Source organism: Grammomys surdaster, unplaced genomic scaffold, assembly GCF_004785775.1.
Source record: "Grammomys surdaster isolate TR1022 unplaced genomic scaffold, NIH_TR_1.0 60, whole genome shotgun sequence".
NCBI lineage: Eukaryota > Metazoa > Chordata > Mammalia > Rodentia > Muridae > Grammomys > Grammomys surdaster.
Genome location: NW_021604562.1, coordinates 410372 through 423158, shown reverse-complemented (window position 1 = coordinate 423158; position 12787 = coordinate 410372). Strand labels below are relative to the sequence as shown.

The 12787-nt window shown below is 39.8% G+C and overlaps 1 protein-coding gene across 7 annotated transcripts in view; it reads right to left on the bottom strand.

The window, feature by feature from the left end:
- Positions 1 to 2051: 2051 nt before the first annotated feature.
- Positions 2052 to 12787, bottom strand: part of Enox2 (ecto-NOX disulfide-thiol exchanger 2) — a 253647-nt gene continuing 242911 nt past the window's right edge. For 4 of the 7 annotated variants that reach the window (XM_028763093.1, XM_028763154.1, XM_028763425.1 and 1 more), the window contains 3 exons: positions 9868 to 9979; positions 5055 to 5140; positions 2052 to 3197 (listed from right to left, as the gene is read on the bottom strand). In XM_028763093.1, the coding sequence (XP_028618926.1) occupies positions 3066 to 3197; positions 5055 to 5140; positions 9868 to 9979 (330 nt within the window). In that variant the 3' untranslated portion in view covers positions 2052 to 3065. The remainder of the gene's footprint in view (positions 3198 to 5054; positions 5141 to 9867; positions 9980 to 12787) is intronic. The other 3 variants (XM_028763298.1, XM_028763472.1, XM_028763358.1) reach the window with 2 other exon arrangements.

Here is a 12787-nt window from a genome sequence, read left to right as displayed (position 1 = left end):
GGACACACATGGTTATACTCACTGAGTCAAAAGTATTTTTTTTTGTACATCTGTAGTCTTTTCAAACAATTCATTTCATTCTGATTTATATCCAAATCATACATTTAGGGGCTAGGAATTTTTCAAATACTATGTAACTTGAACACAGATATGTCAACTTTTTCATGAAAAATAACTTTTTCCATTTGTACTGATGAGTCAAACAACTCGGTAATATTAAAAAAAAAATCAGAACTGGAGATGACATAAGGTAAAGGAGGGAAATGGAACATCCATTTGTAAAACTAAAAGGAATCTCGAATTATTATTATTTGGAAAAAATCTAACTACTGTATCTCATAAAATAATAAGATAATATTTCAAAATTTGGAGGGAACAATACAACCATAAATATCACTGACAAATTTTAAAGAAAAATTTTGAAGAAAAAATAGCTTCATTAATAGATCTCAAATGGTGAACAAAAAGGATTGTAAAGGTGGTATGTAGCCCAGGCTAGCACCAAACTTGATATACAGCTGAGGATGACCTTGTATTCCTGATCCTCTTGCATCTGTTTCCCAAGTGCTGGGATTACAAGCGTGTGCTACCATGCTTAATTATAGCTGTATTATAACAACTCTATAATACTGTATCTGTCAGGATTTTCCAGAAAAAGACAACCAATGGGACAGACTGTATTGTAGACAGGACACTGCGTGCACGCACACACAAACATGGACACACGAGATTTTAAGAAAGTGGGGGTCTTATATTTGTAGAGTTGGCCAACAAAGCAAGGACTTTTAGCAAGAATTGATACTGCATTTTTAACTCCAAAGGAAGGCAGGCTGGAAGCAGATGTCCTTCTTCGGGCACCTCATAGCCAACACTTGAGGTTTTTAATGAATTTGATGAGAACATTTTGGTGGAGAAATTGCACTACTTGAAGACTGTTCATTTAAATTTTAACCACTGTAAAAAAATAACTTCCCAATAACATGTTGTCTGGCATGAGACTAAACAAATGATCAATTTGAGACAGAAAGTTTACTGTCACAACTAGTATATGGAAGTACGCTAGGAGAATTATACCTGAACTAAACTGGAATGCATAACTGAAGCAGTTTGGTTAGGCACAATGGTACATATCTATAATTTCAGAGCTTGAAAGGCTTCTGTGGGAGGATTGCAAATTCTAGGCCAGAGTGGGTTACATAGAAAGACCCCATCTCAAGAAAAAGGAAAAGAAAGAACAGAAACAAGAAAAAAGAGAGAGAAAGATTAAATGAAGATAAGTGAGTTTTATGTTATGTATGGCAGCTGTCACCTTGAAATTTATTTAACTTATTCAAGAAATAAGTGATGAATGGAGAATTTCTCTTGATTTTACAGATACTGTCGAAAGAAGGTATTTTAGGAGCCCCTAAGACAGAAGAATCAAAGATTTCCAGAGCAGCAGCCTCTATGAGGAAGATGCTCCAGCAAGGAAGCTAGTATAACAATAACTCTAGGCTCCTGCTGGGGCCACAGTGGGGTGGTAAAGGGCAAGCTGACTTTCAGCATGACTGATCTCCTGTGGAATGCTATTTCTAGTTGCCAAGCAAGTTTGGCATTTTCTCCTAACATCTTGGTAACTCGAAGAGAAGATCTGAGATGATCTAAGAATCATGTAGGAAGGAAGCCATTCGAAACGGAACACAAAGCTGAGGTATAAAAAGGAAAATTTATATTTTAAAAATATATCTTTGATTACTGATCACATCTCATTTGCAAAGTATTTTCAGGAAATACTCTTAATGGCTACACTCATTCAGTGTATTCTCTCACCTTCAATGGAGCTCAAGGGAGGGCATGCTTGTATAATTAGAAGTACCACATCACCAGCACAGAAAATAATAAAGACCATTTATACCTCTGGGGAACAGCCTCCATCCATGTCTCCCCTTTCTTTTCTTTTCCTACCAAGCAGGACTTCCTGAATGGTTCACTTACACTTGGAGAGGCTATTGCAATATGAGTGAACCAGAGGTGTCCCTGTCAGTCAGCTTTCTGGGTGGAGCTGGTGCATGTGCAGGAAGCCTCAGACCCCAGGCCATCATTTATTCATTAGTTCTTTACTTTCAATACTCACATCAGTTCTTTACAAACATCCAGCACGAAGTAAACAGTATTTGCAGCAGTACACAGTTTGCAATTCAACACACTAACAGCAGGAAAAAGGGGACCAACAGACAGGGAGGAAGGCCAGAGGGAAATGACTATCAAAATAAATCCCTTCTGCCAATGTGTGTGCACATGTGCCCACGTCTGACTGCATTTTAATTCATAGAAAACTAAACATGCCCTCTTTTAAAAGCAGACTATGTACAAGTAGTTCTGAAAAGCACAAACACGGTAGTCATACTGAAGACTTTCCATGAATCCATCTAGATTTCTTGTTTTAAAATTCTGAAATAGACATTTTATCTATTAGAGAAAATAACTTTGGAACGTTTGTCAACTTTTGGTTCACAGTATTTTTACAAAAAGCCACAGTTCATGCTTTTTTATTTCAAAGGTGAACTGGTGAAGCACCTTGTAGAAGTCACAGATTATTCATTTAGTGTTTACTTCGGATGAAACAGACAATGGCAGTTACAGGGGGTTCCTAGCACCCCTCACATTCCTTTTACCAGTAGCAACATGTGAAGAGAAATCTGGAAACACAAAGCACATACAAATCATCAAAACATTGCAGTTAACAGTGTGAAAAAGTACAAGGTCTACAACAGTAGTACAGACACAGAAAACACTCCAAATACACTTTAGTCTCAGGATTTTTCACTATTACTTATAACAAAAGTCAACCAATTGCCAGAAATAGGAGGAAGTTACAGCACTTGAGGTTTGAGGCAATTTCTTTTTAGGACCTGTAGCTTGAGATGCTATTCTAGGATCCTTATTTTAACTTGAAAGATATTCAGGAATGAACTGACAAATTGAAAGCAATGTCCACTTGAAAACCACTGAGAACACAGAATCATATCCTAAGCTTGTCCAGCACACGTTTATTCTCAGGATCCCAAATTCTTAGGCAAAGAGCTTCAGGTCAGCTTCAAGCCCTCAAAACCACAGAATTTCCATCTCTTCTCTAGGCTGGCTCCAACTCCGGTCATTTCCTGTCTGAAGGTATGCTGGAGTCTATTCATGAGAGATTCCACATCACTGGTGCTGATCTGTGGGACAGAGAGGACATCATCCAATTAAAACTAGTTTTCCATCCCTGGCCATCTACTGCTGTGTGCTCTGAGGACAGTGGGTATCACCTATCTGGCCTTATACATTTGTCTGTGTTGCTGGAGTGGTTTTCAGACATCAGTGTTCATATGCTGGGACTATTGGACACTGTCCACTGGACTGCTTTTTGCAAAGAGCTGGTGTCAGTTTTGTATAGAAGTTTGGGCTTGTAGCCAACCGAGTGAAGGCAGCTCTTTGTTGAGCATGCTATATCCAGGCCTAATGAAGCTACAACATCTTTTTGGAGACGACCGAGGCAAAAATGTCTGTTAGTAGAATAGAATTCTACACATATGCATCAGCCCACAAAGAAAGATGGTAACTCTTCCTACTTTGATATGTCCTTTCTTTCTTACCCCCACCACCCACACACTGATGACCAACAGGGGAAACCTTAAAGAAGCCTGGAGTCACTGCCACACAGAATTTCTGTACTCTTTAAAGCCCTCACCGACATTGTTCTGGCAGGATGCTGCTGGGCCCTGGCTAGAAATGAAGTTGTGCCCTCTTCCCAATGCTTGTCATAAACCAGATCCACTGGAATGAAAGAAGAACTCTACAAAGAGTACAGCTCCCACTTCAGGAACTGGGAAGAGATAATGGATGTAGCTATGTACATTTTGATAGATGTAGTATGGGGATGGAAAAAGAGTCTGAGATCACATGCTAAAATGGTACCCTTGGGTTGAGGCTACCTTACTTTTTCTTCATTATATTTCTATCTTCTTTGCATTCAATGACAATGTGTATTATTTTAAAACTAAAAAGAAAAAGAAAAAAAAAGAAAACACCTGAGATGTTTTATTGACATATAATTCAATATCCTGAACTGTAACTGACCACATAGTTTGGATACTGCCATTCCATTTTTCCTTTAACTGCCCAGTGGGATATATGGCTTCAGAATAGAATTACTTCCTAGAGGGAAATAAGGAAGCAATGCAAGCTAGAACTAACACAAAGGCTATTGGGGAAAGTATATCACTGAATTAGAATATGCTTAGTGACTTTGCTAAGAAGACAAAGGGTTCTCTGATTTAACATCTTAGACAACATAATGCCAGGAATCCATACTCAATGGTATATCTAGGAGACCAGGTTTGGTGAAATAATAGTGATACAACCTACAGGGAAGCTTAGCTAAATGTTGTTTCTGAAAAAAAAATTTCATAAGCTTATTTGTTCTGAGGAGGCAGGCATCAAGGATCTGCCCCTGTTGCTATGAAGCAGCTTTGACTTTCAGGAGAATTAACACTCCCCTTTACTTCCTGTGATCTGTGAGCTTGTCTCCTGAGGATAACATGCAAATAAATGACCCACAGATCACCATCATTTTTTTTTTTTTTACTTTCCTCAACTGTTCTCGTAGCAGAAAGCAGCAGTAGTAATGGGAGTTGGTAGTTGGTGATGTCTAGAGGTCTGGGACAAATGCTCAATGGTAAGAGTGGAGTAGTGGTTAATTTGCTGGGTATTTGGTAGCTTGGCTGGAAATCAAGGGAAGTAAGTCAGAATCTTCAAGATGTATCTTAGAAGTAGGCTAGGCAATTAATTCTAGTTTTCATGGGATTTCCTTAGTTTCACTACTAAAAATGTCAAGTTTCAAGAAATTGTTCAGTTATAGGCAAGCTAGGGCAGACAGTCATACTGTTTCTTAGAGGGAGGTCATACATCGAATCACAGAGACTGGAAATAAAGGACACTTGCTTAGAGCCACAAGTAATATGGCCTGATAATGCCTGAAGAGAGTAAGGTCACCTACACAGACATAAGTCTTCATCCTCTCATCCCAAACATACCTTATTATCAAGACGATTCAAGTAGGAACAGATGTATTCAATGCTTGCTCCAAATGGGTGAACGTGAAGGAATGTGGAGATGATCCCTGTGGAGACAATGCCCCAGAGGTTACACAGCAGCATGATATACATTGAGAGTCCACAGTGAGTGACAAAATGTAAATATGCACACTATCTGCAAACTGATCAGTATTTTAAGCTTTCATATATTTTATTCATTTAATCTTTTTAACAACCCCATGGGATAGGTACTATCAACCCTCCTTGCACAAATGAGAACAGCAAGACATAAGTGTGAGCATCTGGCTGACAAATGGTAGAGCAGGTATGGGAACTCAGTAGCTCTTAGCACTCATTGTCTTTCACTGGGCCATGCCACCCAGAGTGAAGCTGGCATGTGAGGTCATTCCCATCATTTGCTACCACTGACAATTTGAATCTTAGAATTTTAAGATGAGTTTAGATTATGCTTGGTGTTTTGGCAGTCATTAAATTAGCCTTCAGGTTCTTAGGAATTAAGAATGTCTTGTGAGAAACACACATCACATACTTATTAACCTAGTGCAGTAGGGCTGGGAGAACTTAGGAGGAACAGAGGGTGAGTCACAAAATCCATCCTGTGGGTTGTGACTCACTTGGGGAGGCAAATGACCCTTTCACAGGAGTCACACATCAGATATCCTGAAATGAGATATTTACATTGTGATTCATAACAGTAGCAAAATTGCATTTATGAAATAGTAACAATAATGTTATGGTTGGGGTCACCGCAACACGAGGAACTGTAGTAAAAGGGTCACACCATTAGGAAGGTAGAGACCCACTTGTATTTGGGCTTTATTTTGTGAGTTGATCTATACAGAAATGTCAAAAATGTCCTTCCCACTGACATGAGTGGTCACTGTCATTGTGTCTTGAGAGTCCCAAATGTGTTCCTATAACAGAGTTCTTAGTGCAGTTTCTAGTTTTCAGGAATGCTTGGGAGATTACTACTCAGTCTAATTCTGGGGTCAGCTGCAACCACAGTCTTGATTCTTATGGATGTCATATTAATTGTTTAATACTTAACTGGCAGCAAATAGAAAAAAATGTTCAAAAATTGTACAGCTTTGTTTTTAAATGCTTGTGAATTTATATATTTTTTTTATCAGACATTCTAGAATTGAGCCTCTCAAAAACTACCAGATAATATAAGTGGACAGTGATTTGGTTTAGAAAGCACAACTTTTCTGTCCTCTCAGAGGCTGACAAAGAATAGCACAAGCTGAAATTATAGCTTGAAATTCAATTATTTTTTTTATGAAAACCTTCCAAATATTAGATGGCAAACGGTGGGCTGGGAGAACCTAGGAGGAACTGAGGGTGAGTCACAAAATCCATTCAAAAGGGATAGTATTACTTTTATCATTACTTTATGACCAAGTAAATTGAATTTCTAAGCTCTGATTTGAGTTGAAAACCTTCAGTTCTGAGGAAAAAATATCCATATTCAAAGAAAGTCTAAATGTCATGGCTAAGGAAAAGTATCAAATGCTAAGAAGTAAGTTCAGAGGTTTAAAAACACTAATCAGTTTTTGTGAGTTCACATTCAAAGAACTTATTTTAAAAGGAGATTTCTTCACCAGCTAAAGACTAAGGTCTTTAAAAAACAAAACAAGAGTTAGTCATTGAAGGATCTATTTTATTGTCTAGGGCTATCCATTTGTAGAGACTTTCCTCTTTCCCCAATAATTCTGTCACCATGACAATTTGTTAAAAACGTTTGAGTAGAAAAATGTTAAAAAGTTGTTGGGTTTTTGTTTAGAAGTCTCAATGGCAGATCTCCCTGTGCATTTTTATGAACATATCAAAGTGTTATATCTGAGTATAATACCCATTCTCCAAGAAGACAGATATACCTCCCAAATATGCAGAAGCTAGTCAGCATGGATGGCTTTGGATAGTGGGGTAGAGTTACCTTGGGGTTCAGCTTCCTAGAAGGAAGCTTGGTTTAACCAATCCTTGTTAAAGGACCAAATAATCTGAACCTCAGTTTTCCATTAGCTCCCAAATGGAACATAAAGCCAACAAGTATTTTTGACTAGTACTGTAAGTATAGAGAGGGCTGACTATAGTCCTACATGGAAGAATTACCATATTAATACTTGTAATACAAGTAATAGCTTGTCCAGTTTGCACATGGAGGGACTGAATCTCAGCAAATACATAGTGGCATTAAGATTGGAAGCTATGGTTGCCCAATTCTTTAACTGTACAATTTTGAATTTTTTAGATAGGGAGAACAATTCTAACATTTATAGTATCAGAGTATACAAAGTGTCTAACAAGTTATTGACAGTTTTCTAAGTCATTTGTCAATGTGATGTAATGACAAAATAAAATCTTTGTCCCAGTTCTTGGTACAGAGATCCTAAAAACTTTTAGATTTAGATTTTTCACATATATTATAATTTTAAAAGATTGAATCACCTATCTATCTATCTATCTATCTATCTATCTATCTATCTATCTATCTCTCATCTATTTATCATTGATTTATCATTTGTGCACATGTGTAGGCTGAGCCATAGTATATCAGGAGGTCACAGACAACTTGCAAGAGTCAGTTGTCTCTATCATGTAAGTTGCTGGGATTAAATGCAGGTGATAATGCTTGGCAGAAAGTTCATGTAACCGCCTTGTTGCTGAGCCACCTTGTTGGCCCCAATGTAATTTGTTATGTGAATCAGAGTCTTGCTATGTAGTCCAGACTGGTCTTCAAGTTACAATCCTCTTCGACTCTGTCTTCTGAGTGCTGGGATTACAGGCATATCCTACTAGCCTAGTTAGATGTCTACTTGTATGATCGTGAGTGGTGGCTGAGACCACTTTGCTAGCTTCAGGGTAGGGATTGGCCAACACAACAGTAAGACTAAGACGTGATTAAGGGCATGGAGCTTTTAGGTTCTCTACCTGCAAACCACACTGAAATAATGAAACCTCCATAAAGACATGATGGCATTCAGAGAGCTTTCTAGTTGGTGAACACATAAACATACTGGGAAAGGAGCATAGCAAGTTCTTACATGGTATAGAGGTTTGACTCCTTTCTTTTTACTTTCTTGCCCTATGTATCTCTTCTATCTCCCCAGTCCTGCATTTCACCCTCTTCTGTAGGGTTCTCTCCTAATGCTGTGATCCTTTAATATAGTTCCTCATGTTGAACTGACCCCCCACCATAAAGTTATTTTCATTGCCACTTCATAACTATAATTTTGCTGTTATGAATCTTATGTAAATACCTGTATTTTAAAATGGTCTTGGGTGACCCCCTTGAGAGGTTTTTATGAACCCTGAAAAGGGGTCACAGCCCATAGGTTGAGAACTGCTGCTCTACAATATGCTGGCAATAGTTAAGTACTTCTTGGAGTTCTGTGAATTGTGCTAACAAGTTAGAGAATCTGGTGGGTAGGGGTACTGGGAACTTCCTGATTTTGTAGCAAGACAGGACAGACTGTGGGCAACTTACTGTTACAGTGTGGATGTGGAGTGATACCCAAATGTTCATATGATAAAGCATTAGTCCCCATCCTGTGGCACTATGCAGAGGCAGTAGAAATTTTAAGATGTGAAGCCTAGTGGACAGTCTTGAACGGATGATTTTTGAAAACACAGTAGGTTCCTAGTCCCTCTCTTTCTTGTCTGTCATTTATCCTGGTCATGAGGTAAATGATGCTGGCACTTGTTGCCTTTCTGATGTGGTACCTTGGTGTAGGCCCCAAAGTACCAATTGTGCCAACCAAGCATGGACTGAAACTCTAACATTGTCTACCCAAATAAGCTTTTTATTTTCATAAAGGAATGTTGACCAAACACCTGTGAGACCTATTTATTTATTTATTTATTTATCTATTTATTCACTTTACATCAAACTCAATGCTCCCTCCTTGTTACCCCCCACCATCCTTCCCCACCCATCTCCCCTCCCCTTCTTCTTTGAGCAGGTAAGGGCCTCCCTAGGTATCTGCCTACCCTGGCACTTCATGTCTCTGTAGGACTAGGCGCATCCTCTCTCACTGAGGCCAGACAAGGTAGTCCAGCTAGAAGAACTTATCCCATGGACAGGCAATAACTTTTGGGACAGATCCTGCTCCATTTGTTTGAGACCCACATGAAGACCATGCTGCATATCTGCTACATATGGTGGGAAGCCAAAGGAGATAGGAACTCCACAGGAAGACCAACAGAGTCAACTAACGTGGACCCTTGGGGCTCTCAGAGATTGAACCATCAACCAAAGAGACCGTCTTTAAATTTGAGGAATGTAACTTCAGGTAGCTGATATCGGAGTGGAATTGAATAAAGCTGTCAGATACCTACTTGGCGTTGGAGGCTTGGAAAAGCAGCATTGCAAAGACCGTGTGTTGTGCTGAGAAGTAGAGACAAATACCCCTTCATCTAGTATCAGAAGAGCAGACACTCACTACAGAGGCTCATCTCAAAAAGCCTTTCTCACCAGTGTCTGGACTAGCCTTCTGAATGAATGGGAAAGGACTCCTCTCTCCTTATAGAGAGATTAAAAGCACACAATGTGCTTCTGTACTTGACCCACTCAGTATAATGCTGACCACAGCACACTTGGGATGGCAGTGGCCATGAGGAGCCAGAAGTGGTTTGGAGCTGTTCTTAGAATTTTTAATGGAGAAACTTGTTTGCTCTTTTTCTAACACGTTTAGAACTCTTGTACTGTCATACTTGATGCATGCTTGGCAGACATTTTCATCTTGTCTTTTTCTGTACCTTATGGATTTTGTGTGTGTGTTGGTTTCCTTACCCACTAGCAGTGCCTCACGCTCAGATTTCACAGGATTGCCGATTACAGTCTTCTCAGGAGGGTGGTCACTTTCTTGGCTTGCTGCACACAGCCTAGAAGTACAGTTTTCCTGCTGGAATAAAATGCTTCCTGGGTCAGTTCAGCTTATTTGGCCAAAGAGTTGGTTTCAATTAATTGTACAACAGATAACTTTTATTAAAAGATGAGAGGTAAGTTCTCACTATGTTACCTAGTCTGTTCTCAAACTCCCAGACACATGATACCTCAGCTTTCTACTCAGCTGAAACAACAGATGTACTTCACTGCACCCAGCAATAGGTCCACAAAAGTAACCCAGTACCATCAAGACAACATGGTCCAGTTTGGATTTCTGAAAATATAAATTCTAAAAACACCACAGATAATCCAGACTACCCTTTAAAAACATTTATTTGGTGTGTGTGTGTCTATACTTGTGGAGGTCAAAGGACAGCTTTCTGTAATTGGTTCTCTCCATCTACCATAAGAATTAAACTTATGTTTTTCAGGCTTTGCAGGAAGTACCATTACCATTTGAGCCATCTCACTGGTTCCAAAGCATCTTTATATGGCTTCGGCTTCAAAATGCACAAGGATATAGACATTTATCTTCACTAGTTATGTTTCTGTGACTTTATCATTCTTAGGCTCTATATAAGCAATCATGGGAAGCAGACTCAACGTCATTGTGTGTTACATATTAGGTACTGCTAACCACATATCATCTCCATCATACAGATGAGGAAAGCAAAGCCAAGATAAATTGGGTAGGTTTGCTAGGATTACATTGTTAGATAATGGAAATGGGAGAGTTAACGTTTCATCTCAGGTTATATGAATGAATATGTTCCTTCATATTCTCATCTTCCTCCCTGCCCCTCTGTCTCTCTCAACATTACATCCATATTCTGCTTATGGGAAGTCCCTCATCTGAGTAGAGAATGTGTGATACAGCCAGTCTACTCAGCTATCTACTAGAAATTAGGACATTTATCTCTAGACTAGAGACTCTTTCTCGTTTTTCTTCTCTGTTAAGTCAAAGATCAGTTAATATACTTCTGACCATGAATAAAAATTGCAACTGTCGGTTGCCATCATTGTTGTGGAGGCTTTTTTTGAGTGTAGCAGTTTGGTTTTCTGAGATACTCAGGTGAATTTCATGTCTGGCAGGCAATGTTACTGGATCTTTCTGTCTTCAGGTGCAGGAGAAAACACCTTTCTGGATTGCATAGATAAAGTAAGAGCTTTCAGAGGAAGGAATAAAAGAAATTCCTGCAGCAGTCTCACTGGTTCAGTCTTTTCCTCCAGTAAAAGAAAGTGCTGGGGGAGTGCCCAGCAGGTGTGGGCAGGCTCAGGCAGGTGCAGGCAAGAGTCAGCAGATCCTGCTGGATTTGATGCTCTGTCACTTCTTCCCTCTCCCAGGGCTTCAGGAAGGAGGTGGCACTTCTTTGTTCTTTAAAGGTGTCTTGAAAGTTTCCTAGATACCAGCTCGGAATGAAGTGAATGGTCTATGCCAAAAGACATGCTGTTTTCTGGCACATGTGATTTAAAGCCCTGGTTCATTTCTAAGGCAGGGGCTTTGCATCCGCTTTAATTCCCTTACAACCTTAAGTGATCCAGTAAGGCATTTCTTTTTTTTTTATTGGATGTTTTATTTACATTTCATATGTTGTCCCCTTACCCCATCCCCCACCCACCCAGGAACCCCCTATCCCCTCACCCCTCCTCCTTCTTCTCTGTGGATGTAACCTCTATCTACCTCCTCCCCACCCTCAGAATTCCCACTCCCTGGGGCGTCCAGCCTTCATGAGGTCAAGGTTCTCTTCTTCCACCTATGCCCAGCAGGGCCCTCCACTTTTACATATTCAGCTGAAGCCCTGGATCCCCCACTAAGTGCTCCCAGGCTGGTGGTTTAGACCCTGGGAGCTGTGGTTGGTTGGTATTGTTGCTCTCCTCATGGTGCCACAAATCCATTCAGCTCCTTCAGTCTTCACTCTAACTCCTCCATTGAGAACCCCATGATCAGTTCAATGGCTAGTTGTGAGCATCTGCCTCTGAGTATGTCAGACTCTTGAAGACCTCTGAGGAGATATCCATATCAGGCTCTTATCAGCATGCACTTCCTGACTTCCACATCAGCATCTACCTTTGGGATGCTGCACATGGGATAGATACTCAGGTGGAGTGGTCTTCAGACGGCCCCTCCTTCAGTTTCTATCCCTCACTTTGTCTCCATATTTGCTCCCTTGAGTATTTTGTTGCTCCTTCTAAGAAGGACCGAATCTCCCCCACTTGGTCTTCCTTCTTTATGAGCGGGGCGGGGGGAGGGGAACATGGAAGCGGATGTTCATGTGTCTCCGACAGTCAAAGATAGTGGGTATATCTAGGTTGGGTATTGGGTTACACTTCTGATTGTATGGGCATTTCTTAAGTGTGGGCATTTAACAATTTGAGTTTGATTTAAGATGTTCAGCTTTTCTGAGAAGTTCTATTCATCTAGGATGGAACTGTGACTCAAGTGATCCTAATTTCAAATTCATCATGCCTGGCGTTAAACAAATTAAAAACAATATTAGATGTATATTTCCTTGAACTTCACTAGAATGTTCAAGGAGGTAGTTCTTTCCACCAGCGAGACAGACATATGTGACACTGTTATACTGCAAAACACTGCCAACAGCTCATGTGGTGGCTTATTGTCAAGAAACCCAAACAAAAGCAAAACCAAGCAAACCAAAACTTCCGGCTTGCCTTTCAACCTGAAATTATTTTTGTAGTCTAATGCGATACCAATGGTCTCTTGTTTCCTAATCTAATTTTGTCAGGTTGAAATATTTGGTCACAAATCAGCTTCGTGGAGACAGTTTGTAATGATCCATCACAAATTCTTCTAAAAGAAGCT